This window comes from Glossina fuscipes, unplaced genomic scaffold (genome assembly GCF_014805625.2).
Source record: "Glossina fuscipes isolate IAEA_lab_2018 unplaced genomic scaffold, Yale_Gfus_2 60515, whole genome shotgun sequence".
Lineage (NCBI taxonomy): Eukaryota > Metazoa > Arthropoda > Insecta > Diptera > Glossinidae > Glossina > Glossina fuscipes.
The window spans coordinates 1-11,283 of record NW_024002880.1 but is presented as its reverse complement, the minus strand read 5'-3'; the positions used below and the strand labels follow the sequence as shown (position 1 = coordinate 11,283).

The 11,283-nt window shown below is 34.5% G+C and overlaps 2 protein-coding genes across 3 annotated transcripts; one reads left to right on the top strand and one right to left on the bottom strand.

The window, feature by feature from the left end:
* Positions 1–1,004: 1,004 nt before the first annotated feature.
* LOC119643368 (m7GpppX diphosphatase-like) lies at positions 1,005–3,620 on the bottom strand. The gene is made up of 3 exons (XM_038042720.1): positions 3,094–3,620; positions 2,887–3,032; positions 1,005–1,672 (listed from the first exon to the last, which is right to left on the bottom strand). Exons 1-3 carry the CDS (start codon positions 3,533–3,535, stop codon positions 1,073–1,075), a joined length of 1,188 nt encoding a protein of 395 aa, XP_037898648.1. The 5' UTR covers positions 3,536–3,620; the 3' UTR covers positions 1,005–1,072.
* Positions 3,553–9,691, top strand: LOC119643366 (exocyst complex component 4). Of its 2 annotated transcripts, XR_005248270.1 has the most exons (11): positions 3,553–3,703; positions 4,012–4,349; positions 4,413–5,166; positions 5,538–5,662; positions 5,726–6,043; positions 6,102–6,503; positions 6,720–7,146; positions 7,740–7,916; positions 7,975–8,181; positions 8,246–9,249; positions 9,309–9,691. XR_005248270.1 is itself a non-coding variant. In XM_038042719.1 (10 exons), the coding sequence occupies exons 1-10, from the start codon at positions 3,656–3,658 to the stop codon at positions 8,420–8,422; spliced, it is 2,973 nt and encodes a 990-aa protein (XP_037898647.1). In that variant the 5' UTR covers positions 3,553–3,655; the 3' UTR covers positions 8,423–9,691. The 2 variants fall into 2 exon arrangements, 1 of the variants encoding a protein (XP_037898647.1); XM_038042719.1 differs by having other exon boundaries at positions 8,246–9,691.
* Positions 9,692–11,283: the final 1,592 nt, after the last annotated feature.

Below are 11,283 nucleotides of genomic sequence, written 5' to 3'. Positions count from 1 at the left end.
GTTTGCACCATATTTGTGTAATGCTTGTGTTACATATGTTTGTACTACATTTGTGTGAAGTTAATGTGGTTAACGGTTTCTTACCTTACGTTAGGGCCAGAGGCAGATGATCCAGTGCCCTACGCAGAGGTCTTCAGTTTTTTTCGTGCGGACGGAGGAACTGGACTCAAGGTTACTAGGGTCCACGGGTAGACATTTAAGCGGGCGAACCTGTTAATAGTAAGGAACCAAAACGCTTCCTTACAATATAAAAATATAAAGGATATCCAGTTCTTCCTAAAATCAAGAAGAGGAGATGATTGTGTTCAGTTCATTTACGGGGCAGTACATTCTTAAATCAGAAAGTGACGATTTCCTTCTCAGCAAATTTGCGAATCTCTTTATCGTCCGCAAGCTCTTGCATCGTTAGCGACTTCGTATTTTTTTCTTTTAGCGCCTTTTGTTGTTCTTCTGTGCGTGTATTTTCCCTTTTTATAAGTTTTTCCATTCTTTTCCTTTCAGGTGTTTTCAATTTCTTTTTGGTCTTTTTATTAGTCAAAACTCTTTTTTTGCAGGACTTCTTCATTTTCAGAAGATGATGATGTCGAAGATGACGACGATTCTTCTACTGATTTCTTGCTGCTATCTTCACTAGCTTTCAGATACATGATTATCCTGCATGATATACTTGCTTCAAAAATTCGGAACTGCTCCCTTGTTTCCATACTTCATTTTTGCTTTAAGAAACGAAAATTTCGTATAGGCAATTTGGCCCAAACGTAAAAATGTCCTTATTTTTCCAACAATTTTTTAGCAAAATTTCTTTTGAGGAAAGTTCGATTGCAACGGCGCAATCCTCAACCTGATATTTCGTATATTTCGTACAACGAAAATGATGGAAAATATAAACATTCTTATTAATATACAATAGTTGTAGAACAATTCATTCAATCGTAAGTTTTTAAAAATTGTCTAATATTAGATTTTTAAGCACTACTTAAATTTTATTTCACTTTCAACGTGTTACTTTGTTTTTAATTTTTGATTTTACTTTTAATGCACAATTTGTTAAAATTGTTAGTTTTTATATTCATCATTTGCTAACAACTTCACTTATAGTTACATCATCAAGTTTCAGTTTCTTGCTACTGCTTGTTTCATCTTTCTCGTTGTATTTTTCAGATAAATGTTTGGGTGCTCTACGTATAAGCATTTTTAATTCATATTTCTCCAAGAGCTCGTTACCTTCATGTAAAACAAATGGTAGAGTAGCTTTTTGATAATAATTTTCAATTAACTCCAAATTATTCATGACCGTATCAAGCATATGAGATTTTTCACACCAAATACCGGGAGCATCATGACGTATTGGATTAATATGTACATGCAAATGATAGAAACTGGGTTGATAATGCAAGTACATGCGCAATTGTGCAGACAGTAATCCATAACGTTTTTCAATAACCTCTGCTGCCCGTAAACGAATATTACGCAGTAATGGTAAATGTTGAGCATTAAGATCACGCATCGATTTAATATCACGTTTGTGGCTAATGGCCAAAAGATATAAGGTTTCTAACGTGCGACCATCCCATTTTAGATCAGGTAACAAAATGAAACCGGTTTCTGGGTCGGGATCCTCATAAACAATGCGTTCCACTTCTTGCTTGTGATCGAGAATATTGTATACCCACTTGAAATAAAACAAATAAAATTTAAAAAATGAAAATAGGATCAGCAATATTATTATCAACAATTTTCAACGATATAATAAAAACTTATAAAGGATAAAACTTAGCACATCTAATTAGAAACAAGTAAGGAAATTCAGATGCCCTTTTATAAACCGCCACTGTTTTTAAAAAAAAGGGAATAATATAAATTTGCACTTTCGATAATATTGTATTTTCTGTTTTTGCAGAATTATTTTTGTGGTAATTTATATTGTGTATTTGTTGTAGTTCATTAGCAACGAACAAGGCAAGGGCGTTCTCGGTTCTGGTTGTACGTCTTTGCGGGGTTGTAAGCATGTTCCTTAGTCTGTTTCGGCCATTTTCAAGCACTTTTGCAAAAATGCAAGCGATATCTTCTTTTTTATGAATTAGAGAATGTGTCCGTAGATACTATACTATACGGCTGGGCACACTAACATGGAATGAAATATAAATAAGGCATATTAATATACCGTAAAAAAAGGCCTCAATACAAAGTCAAAGTCAGTTGAATATAGGTATACTCAGATGTGCAGCTCTACTGCTGAACATTGCGATAAAAACAAGATAGGCCCGTTTTAATGATGCTACCTTTCTACTTTTCACGGCAGCGGGAAAATCTAAATTTCGATGATTGAAACTAGCGTTTGGATGAGAGAAACCAATACAGTTATTCACCCCTTTCCGTGATAATATAGCAAAAGTTACACATTATTTCCAGGTAAAAGCATACTTTTTCATGATAACCCGCGTATTTGCCAGCCCTTTGTCTTATACAAAGTAGACTTATTCACGCGAGTTAAGAATATCAAAATACTCTTACTCAGCAATTTTTGTCACGAAATATTGAAAGTTGTAAGTTTTCTATATAACGACTTTTCAAAAAAAGGAGTTGTCGAAAAGTTGTCCAATCCAAATCGTTTTCAATAGGCTGGGCCAGAATAAGTCAGTGTACCGAGTGTTATCAAAATATCTCAAAAACTGCGATTATACAATACATGAAGTATGCGGGCAGGCCAGCTTAGACAGAAAATGATTCTGAATCTGGCGCTGTAAAAAAAAGACAGGTTTGCCTTAACATTGTCTGGATGTTACGTATATCCGCACGCACACGCTGTACAACAAATGGTGTACGACATAAATGCATAAACGGTAAGGGCTGTATATATTTTTATTTTATGTATTGAAAACTTACCTCCAATGAATGTTGGCTAGTGCTTATGTAGGGCAATGTAATCTCTTCGTAAAGTTCGGGGGATTCACTTATTATGTATTTCTGGCAAACGGTATATTTTTCAATGTGCTTTTGTGAGGCAGGATAAATTACAGTAGTTTTTACACCTATAAAATCAGCAAAGGTAAAAAACGAAAATTTTCATTAACATGTACGTCGTAAACAAACCACTGAGTTCAACTGGAGGAACGCATTGATAACTTCCATAAATATCGTTAATGAATTCTGTTTGAACTTTTAAATCGCTGCAAAAATATGACATCAGAGAAGTGTCTTTTACATTATTCTCGCAATTTTTTTCTAATAATTGTTTTCCAGATTGGTCTGATTCAGTAGCAACCTCGCTTTCGCGAAAGGCTTGTTTCTCAAATATAACTACGGCTTTATCAGCGTCAGATTGCTCTGGAAAGCAGCCCAATAAAGCTATACTTTTATTCCGCGTATTATTATTAAGAATGCGTTGTAAACGGAAGTTTGTCAAATTATATTTAACCACACTAGTCGGTTTGGTAAGCGTCGCAACTTCTTTTTTTTCAAGGTCTGCTTCTTTATCGGCTTCGACTACACCAGCTTTCGTTTTCATTTTACTTGTTATAAAAGTCTCCGGCATTTTTCAATTGAACTTTCTGTGATTTCATTTCTTCTTCCTCTTTTAAAAGCTATTCAGCGAGCAACATCAGATGGTTCAGCGTTGCAAAGCAGAACGCAAGCCTGAACCTTATACAATACAATGCCACCTCCAGTGAAACCTCCCCGTGGAAAATATGGAAAAGATGAGGTAATACACGATAAAAAATTGAAAATTTCTTTTAAAAAGTTAAATAAATAGACAGTTAAATTAAGTGCAATAAAAAGTTTATGCATAAACCAATAATAATCAGTGAAAACAATTAAACAAAATCGGTCAATTGTTAAGTAAAAAACATGATGACATTTTGCAATAGTGGTAGACAGCTGTCAAAATTTGGGTTATGGGCATATTTTTTAAGGACAAAGTTTTTTTTTTGGAACTGAAATGAAAAATAGTAATTAATGATGGGCGTTGATTATCTAAATGAATTAATAATAGGTAATTCGATATTTTAGGCTGGTTGTGGTTTCCTGGTAAATGTGATTAAATCTCTGGGATTCAGCGAAACCAATGAGGAGCGTCAAAAGGAAAAGCAGAAAATTGAAAAGGAATTCAAACTTTCCGATCAACGTTTAAATGATTTAGTTTCCAACCATGATCATGAACTATCGCAAGTGATACCCTTGTTCACTCAAGTTACGACTGAAATAGCTGCAAGTCGTGAGCGAATACACGCCGTAAAGGAGAATTTAAGTGCCTGCAAACGTTTGCTACAATGCCGCCGAGAAGAATTAAAAAAAATGTGGACAGATGCTGTGCAACATAAGCATGTATTGTCCATGCTGGAACAAATGTTAGTACTTGCGTACTTTTTTTATTATTGACTTTATTGATCGTTATGTTCTTATTTTATTAGCAACGATTTACGTAAAGTGCCTCAAATTGTGGTCAATTATACCTCTAAGCGCCAGTATTTGCATGCCAGTAAAACTTTAAACGATGCTTTAACATTGATTAATGGTCCTCTCCAAGAAGTTGAGGGTTTAAATGATTTGCGTAGTGACTTAATTGTCCGGCGGCAGCTTTTATATCAACGTTTGCATGAGGAACTTGTGCAGCAATTATATTACAATTCCGCCAATGAAGTAATGTTAGCTTTCCAGCGAAGTAATTTGAATCGCTTAAACACAAATTTTACTCGCGGAATGGGAACAAGGCGTTCTACGGATCGTATCGAAGCTACCTCGCGAGTACGTCAAGCTTTAAAGGAAATGTCCCAAGGTGTAAATTTGCTACAGTCGGAAATAATTGAAGATGTCGATCTAATAGACCCTGAACTTAGCATGATCTATTTTATAGCTGTTATTTTGGAATGTTTCGGGATGTTGGGCAAAGTATCGGAAGCGTTAGAAAAAATACGTATTGGCATCCAAACGGAATTGCTGGAAGTTGTACATAACACTACTCACCATATGATAGAACAAAATTTGCCTTCGAATGAACAATATCCATTGCTAACACTTTTGGACATAATTTTTAAACAATTCAAGGCCATTGCCAAAACGCATGCCTTGGTTTTGAAAAACTTCTTAGCCATAGTTCAAAAATATCAAGTAGTCGGTTCACAGCCCTACGATTTAACACATTTTTGGTCCCAAGCACAGTCGGTGGTACGTCAGAAAATAAATATTCAAAGCTTTTATATTCCTGCAGCAGTTTATTTCGTCCGTTTCTCGTGGTTTGAATTCAAGTTTCATGAATTTCGATAGCAGTGGGAAGGTCAATTACTCACTTATATTAATCGCATAGATAAATAAAATTTAGGATATTTCGCATAACGTGTGCAAGAATTAAAGAGCAGAAATACCTCGAACAAGGTCTAATACGCCTGCAAAGTGCTATCGTTAGTTTACATTGTTCAGAAGTCCGTAAGGGTTCTCTTTACAACTGGCTTAGTATAGTTTAGAAATAAAGCAGGGGTATATATTCAGGCGTCAAATCAGGAAGAATATAGTTTTTCTTCTTGCTTTCGTTTTTCCAGTTGCAATTGCTATTAACTGATTATTTGGATATACAAAATGCTTCCGCGGATGATGATATTCAAAATTCATACATTGAACCTATCCGTAATATGAACTCTTACTTTCTGAGGCGTAAAGTTTCAAGGTATTTAAGGATTACTTAAAAAGTTTCTCTTTTAAATATTTATCTTATTCTTTTTAATTTCAGTATTAAAAAGTCTTTATTCAAATTTGATAAATCTGCCAACCTAATCCACAAAAACTGTAGTTTAACAGACACAGCAGATCCTATACAAAAAGAACACAGGCGTAATGCTTCGGATGTTTCTAATGACAATTTAAATTTTATATTAAATGCCAGTACCAGCAAATCAGCTGGAAGCAGTTTTAAAGGCAGTCAAACAAACGATCAACTTCGCCAAAAATTGTTAATTTGTAGTCCGGATCAAGGTGTCATAACCAAAGTGTATTTGCCTTTAATGACTTATATACAAGAAATCGAGGCTTTCATGAAATGCAAACCGGGGTACGTAAATTTTGCTTAAAAAGGAAAAACACATAAATATAGCCTCAACGTTTTGCAGACAACCCTGCAGTCTTCATGACTTTATAGACAACTACATTAAAGAAACTTTCCTTTCAAAGGGTCATAACTCCAACTTACAGGTGTGCATCGATACATTGTCAAAAAATCAGGAAGTGTGGCGTGCGATTGTAAGTGCAGAAGAAATGAAAGAACTCAATTTGACTCGACCTGTCTTAAAATCTACTGCTCGAGTAGAGAGATGTTTAATGGAGACAAAACATTTGATACAAGATTTACCCTGTTTCTCAGAGGAGCTATTGAAAACTGTTTGCTGCTTGTTAAAAGATTATCGTGAAATTTGTCAGGCAGCCTACCGAGGCATAGTCCAACCTGATACTGAGGATAAAAGAATTTACAGCGTAGCCTGGTTAAAAGATGAAGATATTAGCCGTTTCTTAAAGTAAGGATTGCACATTCTAAATTTAGATTGTTTGCATCGCTTGTTTATGTCATAAAAAGATTTTAAATTTTCTTTTTTAATAAAAGAAAATTTTAAACTGATATTTATATTATCTATAGTTAAGAAAAATTATGCACACAATTGGCATAATTGCTGGTAATTTTGAAATTGGCAACAACATTTCTTTTTGTTTTTGCTTTGAATTTAATTAAATAGAACTCTGCCGAACTGGACTGATTTAAAAAGTTCCAGTCACCGTTTAAGGCAAGGTAAGAAACTACAACGCCACAATTTCGAAGCCTCCGAAGAGGAAAGTCCCCTGCAAGTGCAACAACGTAATATACGCGAGGCGGAAATGTTAACTAGCAATTTGGGAGAGGGAGGCATTTCGCAACAGGAAATTTTAACTGATATCTCCGTTCTAAAGGAACTAGCTATACTGCAAGAAAGCATGGAATGGTTTTCAATGCAAATTTCTGGGTTCGCAAATGAACTCAGGTGCCCTCTAGTTAATGGCTTAAGCGCTGTACCGGATTGTGGTGCATATGTAGCTGTTAAAGATGGTACCATAAAAGTGCTAACTAACTTGGCTTTAGAGTTTGATGAATTAGCAAACGTTTGTTTGTTGGTACTACATTTGGAGGTAAGAAATAATATATGAACATATATTCTTCGAACTGCGTAGTGCTTTTGTCTCATTGAATCTACATACACTAGGTACACGTTTGTTTTATTAACAATACAAGGTTCAATATCTAATTTTCTTTTCTAAAATGCAGCCGATAGCCTCTTTTGTGTTTTTATTTTAGTCGAATAATAATAATAATAATAATAAGTATACGCTTAAGGATAAGTCTTTCACTATATATGAATTATTTTGCCGGCATAAACTATTCGGTGAAAGTGACTGAAACCATAAATATTTTCGAGTACATTAACACATTATAATTCAACATGATCTACGCTCTCTTAATTTTTGCATCATTTTTCATATTCCGTTATTATCGTGAAATCATAACAAATTTTCATGTTAGCTTCGATTATAAAAATGTGTGATAAATATCGTAGTTTAATCGAAGAGTTTTGACATTCAGAGGGATGAAAATTCGTACTCTTCAGCAAACACTTTCAGGAAGTTAAAATGCCTGTCCAACCATAATGTCCCGTTTCATTAATACAATGTTTTTGCAGCTGCAAAATTAATTACCATTGGTTTTTATGCTTTTATTGACGCAGGTGCGAGTACAATGCTTCCATTATTTACGTACTAATCCTCAAAATGGCAGAGTGGATAGTTTTATAAATAGTAAAGAGGATGTTTTGGAACCAGATAGGCAAGTACAAATATTGACAAAACGTTTAGCTGAAATGGATGAAGCGTTTAGTGCGACCTTACATGCGCGGAAAACTAGGGTAATCACATATATATTTACGTATATCCTCCCAATACAAATTTTTTTTTATTCTTTAGTACATATTTGAAGGTTTGGCTCATTTAGCAGCCCGCATACTTATACAAGCTTCCAATTATTTGGAGAACATTGATCAAGTTACTGTACAACGAATGTGTCGTAATGCACTGTCTCTACAACAAACTCTAAGTAACATAACGGGCTCCAGAGAAGTGGCTTTAGATCAAGCAAAACAATTCTACGAATTATTATGCATGGAACCGGATGTAAATGAAAGCAAGGATGTTGGTTTGAATTTCTAAAGTAATTTTTTACAATTTTTGTTTTTAGATAATAATTACTACCATTGTCGAGCAAGGTTCCCAATTCACTGAAATGCAATATTTAAATGCCTTACAATTATCATGCAAAGCACGAGGTATTACTGACTCTAATACACTGGCTAACTATCAACAGAGATTATCAGATATTTTGGGAGCCAAACCTTCCGCTGGTGTTGTCGTATAATAAACGTGTTGTTCTAATTTAAAGTATTGCATATATACAAACATACCTACGTAGAAAAGTATTTATCTCTGTTGTTTCAAAAATTCCAGTTTTATTTATAGCAACTTGCTTTTATTTAAGAATAACAATAATTAATTTTTCAATAATGTTAAATTGAATCCAGCATTAAGTTTCTCGTTCAACTGAGCGCAAAAGGAAAATAATAAATAGATTAGAAATTTGTACACAAATGTAGTGTGCACTTACTTACTTATGAGCAAAGTTATGAACATTTTTCGTAAAGAGTAGACAATGTGCAGTAATTTTATAAGATGTAATAAAAACACAAATTCATTTTATTGGCTTACAAGAGAAAACATTTAATAAGCCCCAGGAAGGCGGCAATAAATAGTTTGAAAATAAAATAACGTAAATACGAATACACACATAAATACGAATGGACACACATGCAACAACAAACATATACGAACATGCACCTCTAAAATGGCATACAAAAGAAATTTTTTGATGCACAGCGCATTTAATTTGTGATTTGATGTGCGTTTAAGTAGAATTAAAATAAAAGGTAGGAAACACAAAATTTTTTCAAAAATGTCATTACATTAATAATCATAACGATAATCATGTGAATGTGAAGAAAATACAACATTGCGTGTATTTATTAAATCATTCAGCCATTCTCCACGGAAAAAATAAACAGGAGTAAAATTAAGAAGACATTAAAAAAAACAATTCAAAATGCAGAGAAAAAATGCTTTATTCGTTACAAAACAAGAAAGAAGCTGTATACGACTTAATGGCATAGTTGGAGAATTTTGATATAGCTGGTAAGTTAATAGACAGTTGGCTGCAGGGTTTTACGCACAGTGTATCCATATTTTTGCAGGTTGTACGGATCTATACAGCATCCAGAAGGATTTGAGATAGGCCCATCTTTTATTGTACCAATCGATTGACAACGGTCTTCTGTACTTCGGACTTTTGAGATATTTTGATAAAATTTGATACGCAGACGCGGCTTGGCCCAGGGACGAACTCTGTTGAAAGTGATTCGGAACGAAACATTCTTCCGACCACTTTTTAGAAACGTTCTTACTTGAAAAAGCATTGTTATTTACAAGATTTCGTGACACAAATAGCCGAGCAATAGTATGTCCGCGTTCAAAATTAATGTGAAATGAACAATCTGGTACGTATGAGGCGCATCGCCTTCACGTTCGCCTTTTGTAACTTTAACATTCTATCATTCATTCATTCATTTCTTCCTATATTCAATTTTTCATTCATTATTCACTCCCTCACTCATTTCTTTATTTATTTATTCGCGCATTCATTATATTAATTTAAAAAAGAAAATTAGTTTCAATGAAAAGACATATACATATTTTTTATGTATATTTGTCGCTAAAGTACTTGCAAAATTTTTGTATATTAATGCTAATAATGTATTAAAAAAATATTCGAAAAGTGGCTCTGCGCTCGACTATGTCGCTTACTCGGTGGCGAGGCATAGTTTTAACTCCCTCAACCATCATTATTACTGCAGATACCTTCAGTTCATTAAATCCTCTCTGTTTGCTAATCCTAAATACTTTTTTAAATATTTTAACTCTAAAAGAAAAATTTCCACATATCCCTCTCATGTTTCTTTTAATGGCTCTGATTCCTCGGATGATTTTGAAATCTCAAATCTATTTGCTGAGTATTTCCGACGTAACTTTTCGATTGCTAATCTCGATTTATCAGTAAACTACCCATATCCTATAACTAACTCGGTTTCAATACCTAACTTGGTTATTTCGGAAGATGACGTTTTTAAAGGGTTGAGTTACTAAAATACAGTTATTAGCCTGGACCTGATGGAATTCCATCATGTGTACTTAAATCTTGCGCTGTCGAGTTATGTGGTGTGATCTCAAAGATTTTTAACATGTCCTTGTATTTAGGTGTTTTCCGTTCATGTTGGAAGAGTAGAGTCCTAATTCCTATCCACAAGAGTGGAAGTAGACAATTTGTTGAGAACTACAGAGGCATAGCCAAGTTGAGTGTCTTGCCCAAGTTGTTCGATCGTATTGTGACTCAGTATTTGGTCTCCGCCATTAATTCGTATATTTCTCCGCACCAGCACGGCTTTCGGAAAGGGCGATCTACAGTCACCAACTTGTTAGAGTTAACTGTCATGTTTTCAAGACTTTTTCTAGTGGCTCTCGCACAGATGTTATTTACACTGATTTAAGCAAAGCATTTGATATAGTTAACCATAGACTACTTATCTTTAAGCTGCAAGCCTCTGGTTTCCCACCCTACTTAGTGAAATGGATAAGCTCTTATCTGCACAATAGATCCTTCAGGGTTTTTATTTAACTTCATTACCTCGGATGAACTCCCCGTTACGTCTGGCGTACCTCAAGGAAATCACTTAGGTCCCATTTTATTTAGTTTATCATTAACGATCTCCCATCGGTGGTTAATTCCAGCCAGATCTTAATGTATGCTGATGTGAAACTGTTTTCTTCCTTCTCTGTTGAATCGCAATCACATCAGCTTCAAGGTGATTTGGATAATTTTGTTGCATGGTGCTCTTTGAATCTGCTGAAACTAAATCTGAGTAAATGTAAGAAGCTTTCATTCTTAAGAAGAAAGTCATTCATTACTCAGTATCTCATAGATTCGCATAATTTGGAGGATGTCGATGCGATCACAGATTTAGGCGTTTTATTTGACCATAGGTTACGTTTTAACTTGCATATTGAGCTCTCGATTAGCAAAGCTAGGTCCGCGCTTGGTTTTATAAAAAGGTGGTCCAAAGAGCTTGATGATCACTACATTACGAAAAGGCTGTACATGTGTTTGGTTACCCG

Excerpts from the sequence above, each read along its gene's own strand:
- LOC119643366 (XM_038042719.1), top strand. The coding sequence starts at position 3,656 with ATGCCACCTCCAGTGAAACCTCCCCGTGGAAAATATGGAAAAGATGAG. Across the intron at positions 5,167-5,537 it reads GGTCCCAAGCACAGTCGGTG|TTGCAATTGCTATTAACTGA; the intron begins GTACGTCAGAAA and ends TCGTTTTTCCAG. Across the intron at positions 7,917-7,974 it reads TACATGCGCGGAAAACTAGG|TACATATTTGAAGGTTTGGC; the intron begins GTAATCACATAT and ends TTTATTCTTTAG.
- LOC119643368 (XM_038042720.1), bottom strand. The coding sequence starts at position 3,535 with ATGCCGGAGACTTTTATAACAAGTAAAATGAAAACGAAAGCTGGTGTA. Across the intron at positions 3,033-3,093 it reads TCCTCCAGTTGAACTCAGTG|GTGTAAAAACTACTGTAATT; the intron begins GTTTGTTTACGA and ends CTGATTTTATAG. Across the intron at positions 1,673-2,886 it reads CTAGCCAACATTCATTGGAG|TGGGTATACAATATTCTCGA; the intron begins GTAAGTTTTCAA and ends TTTTATTTCAAG.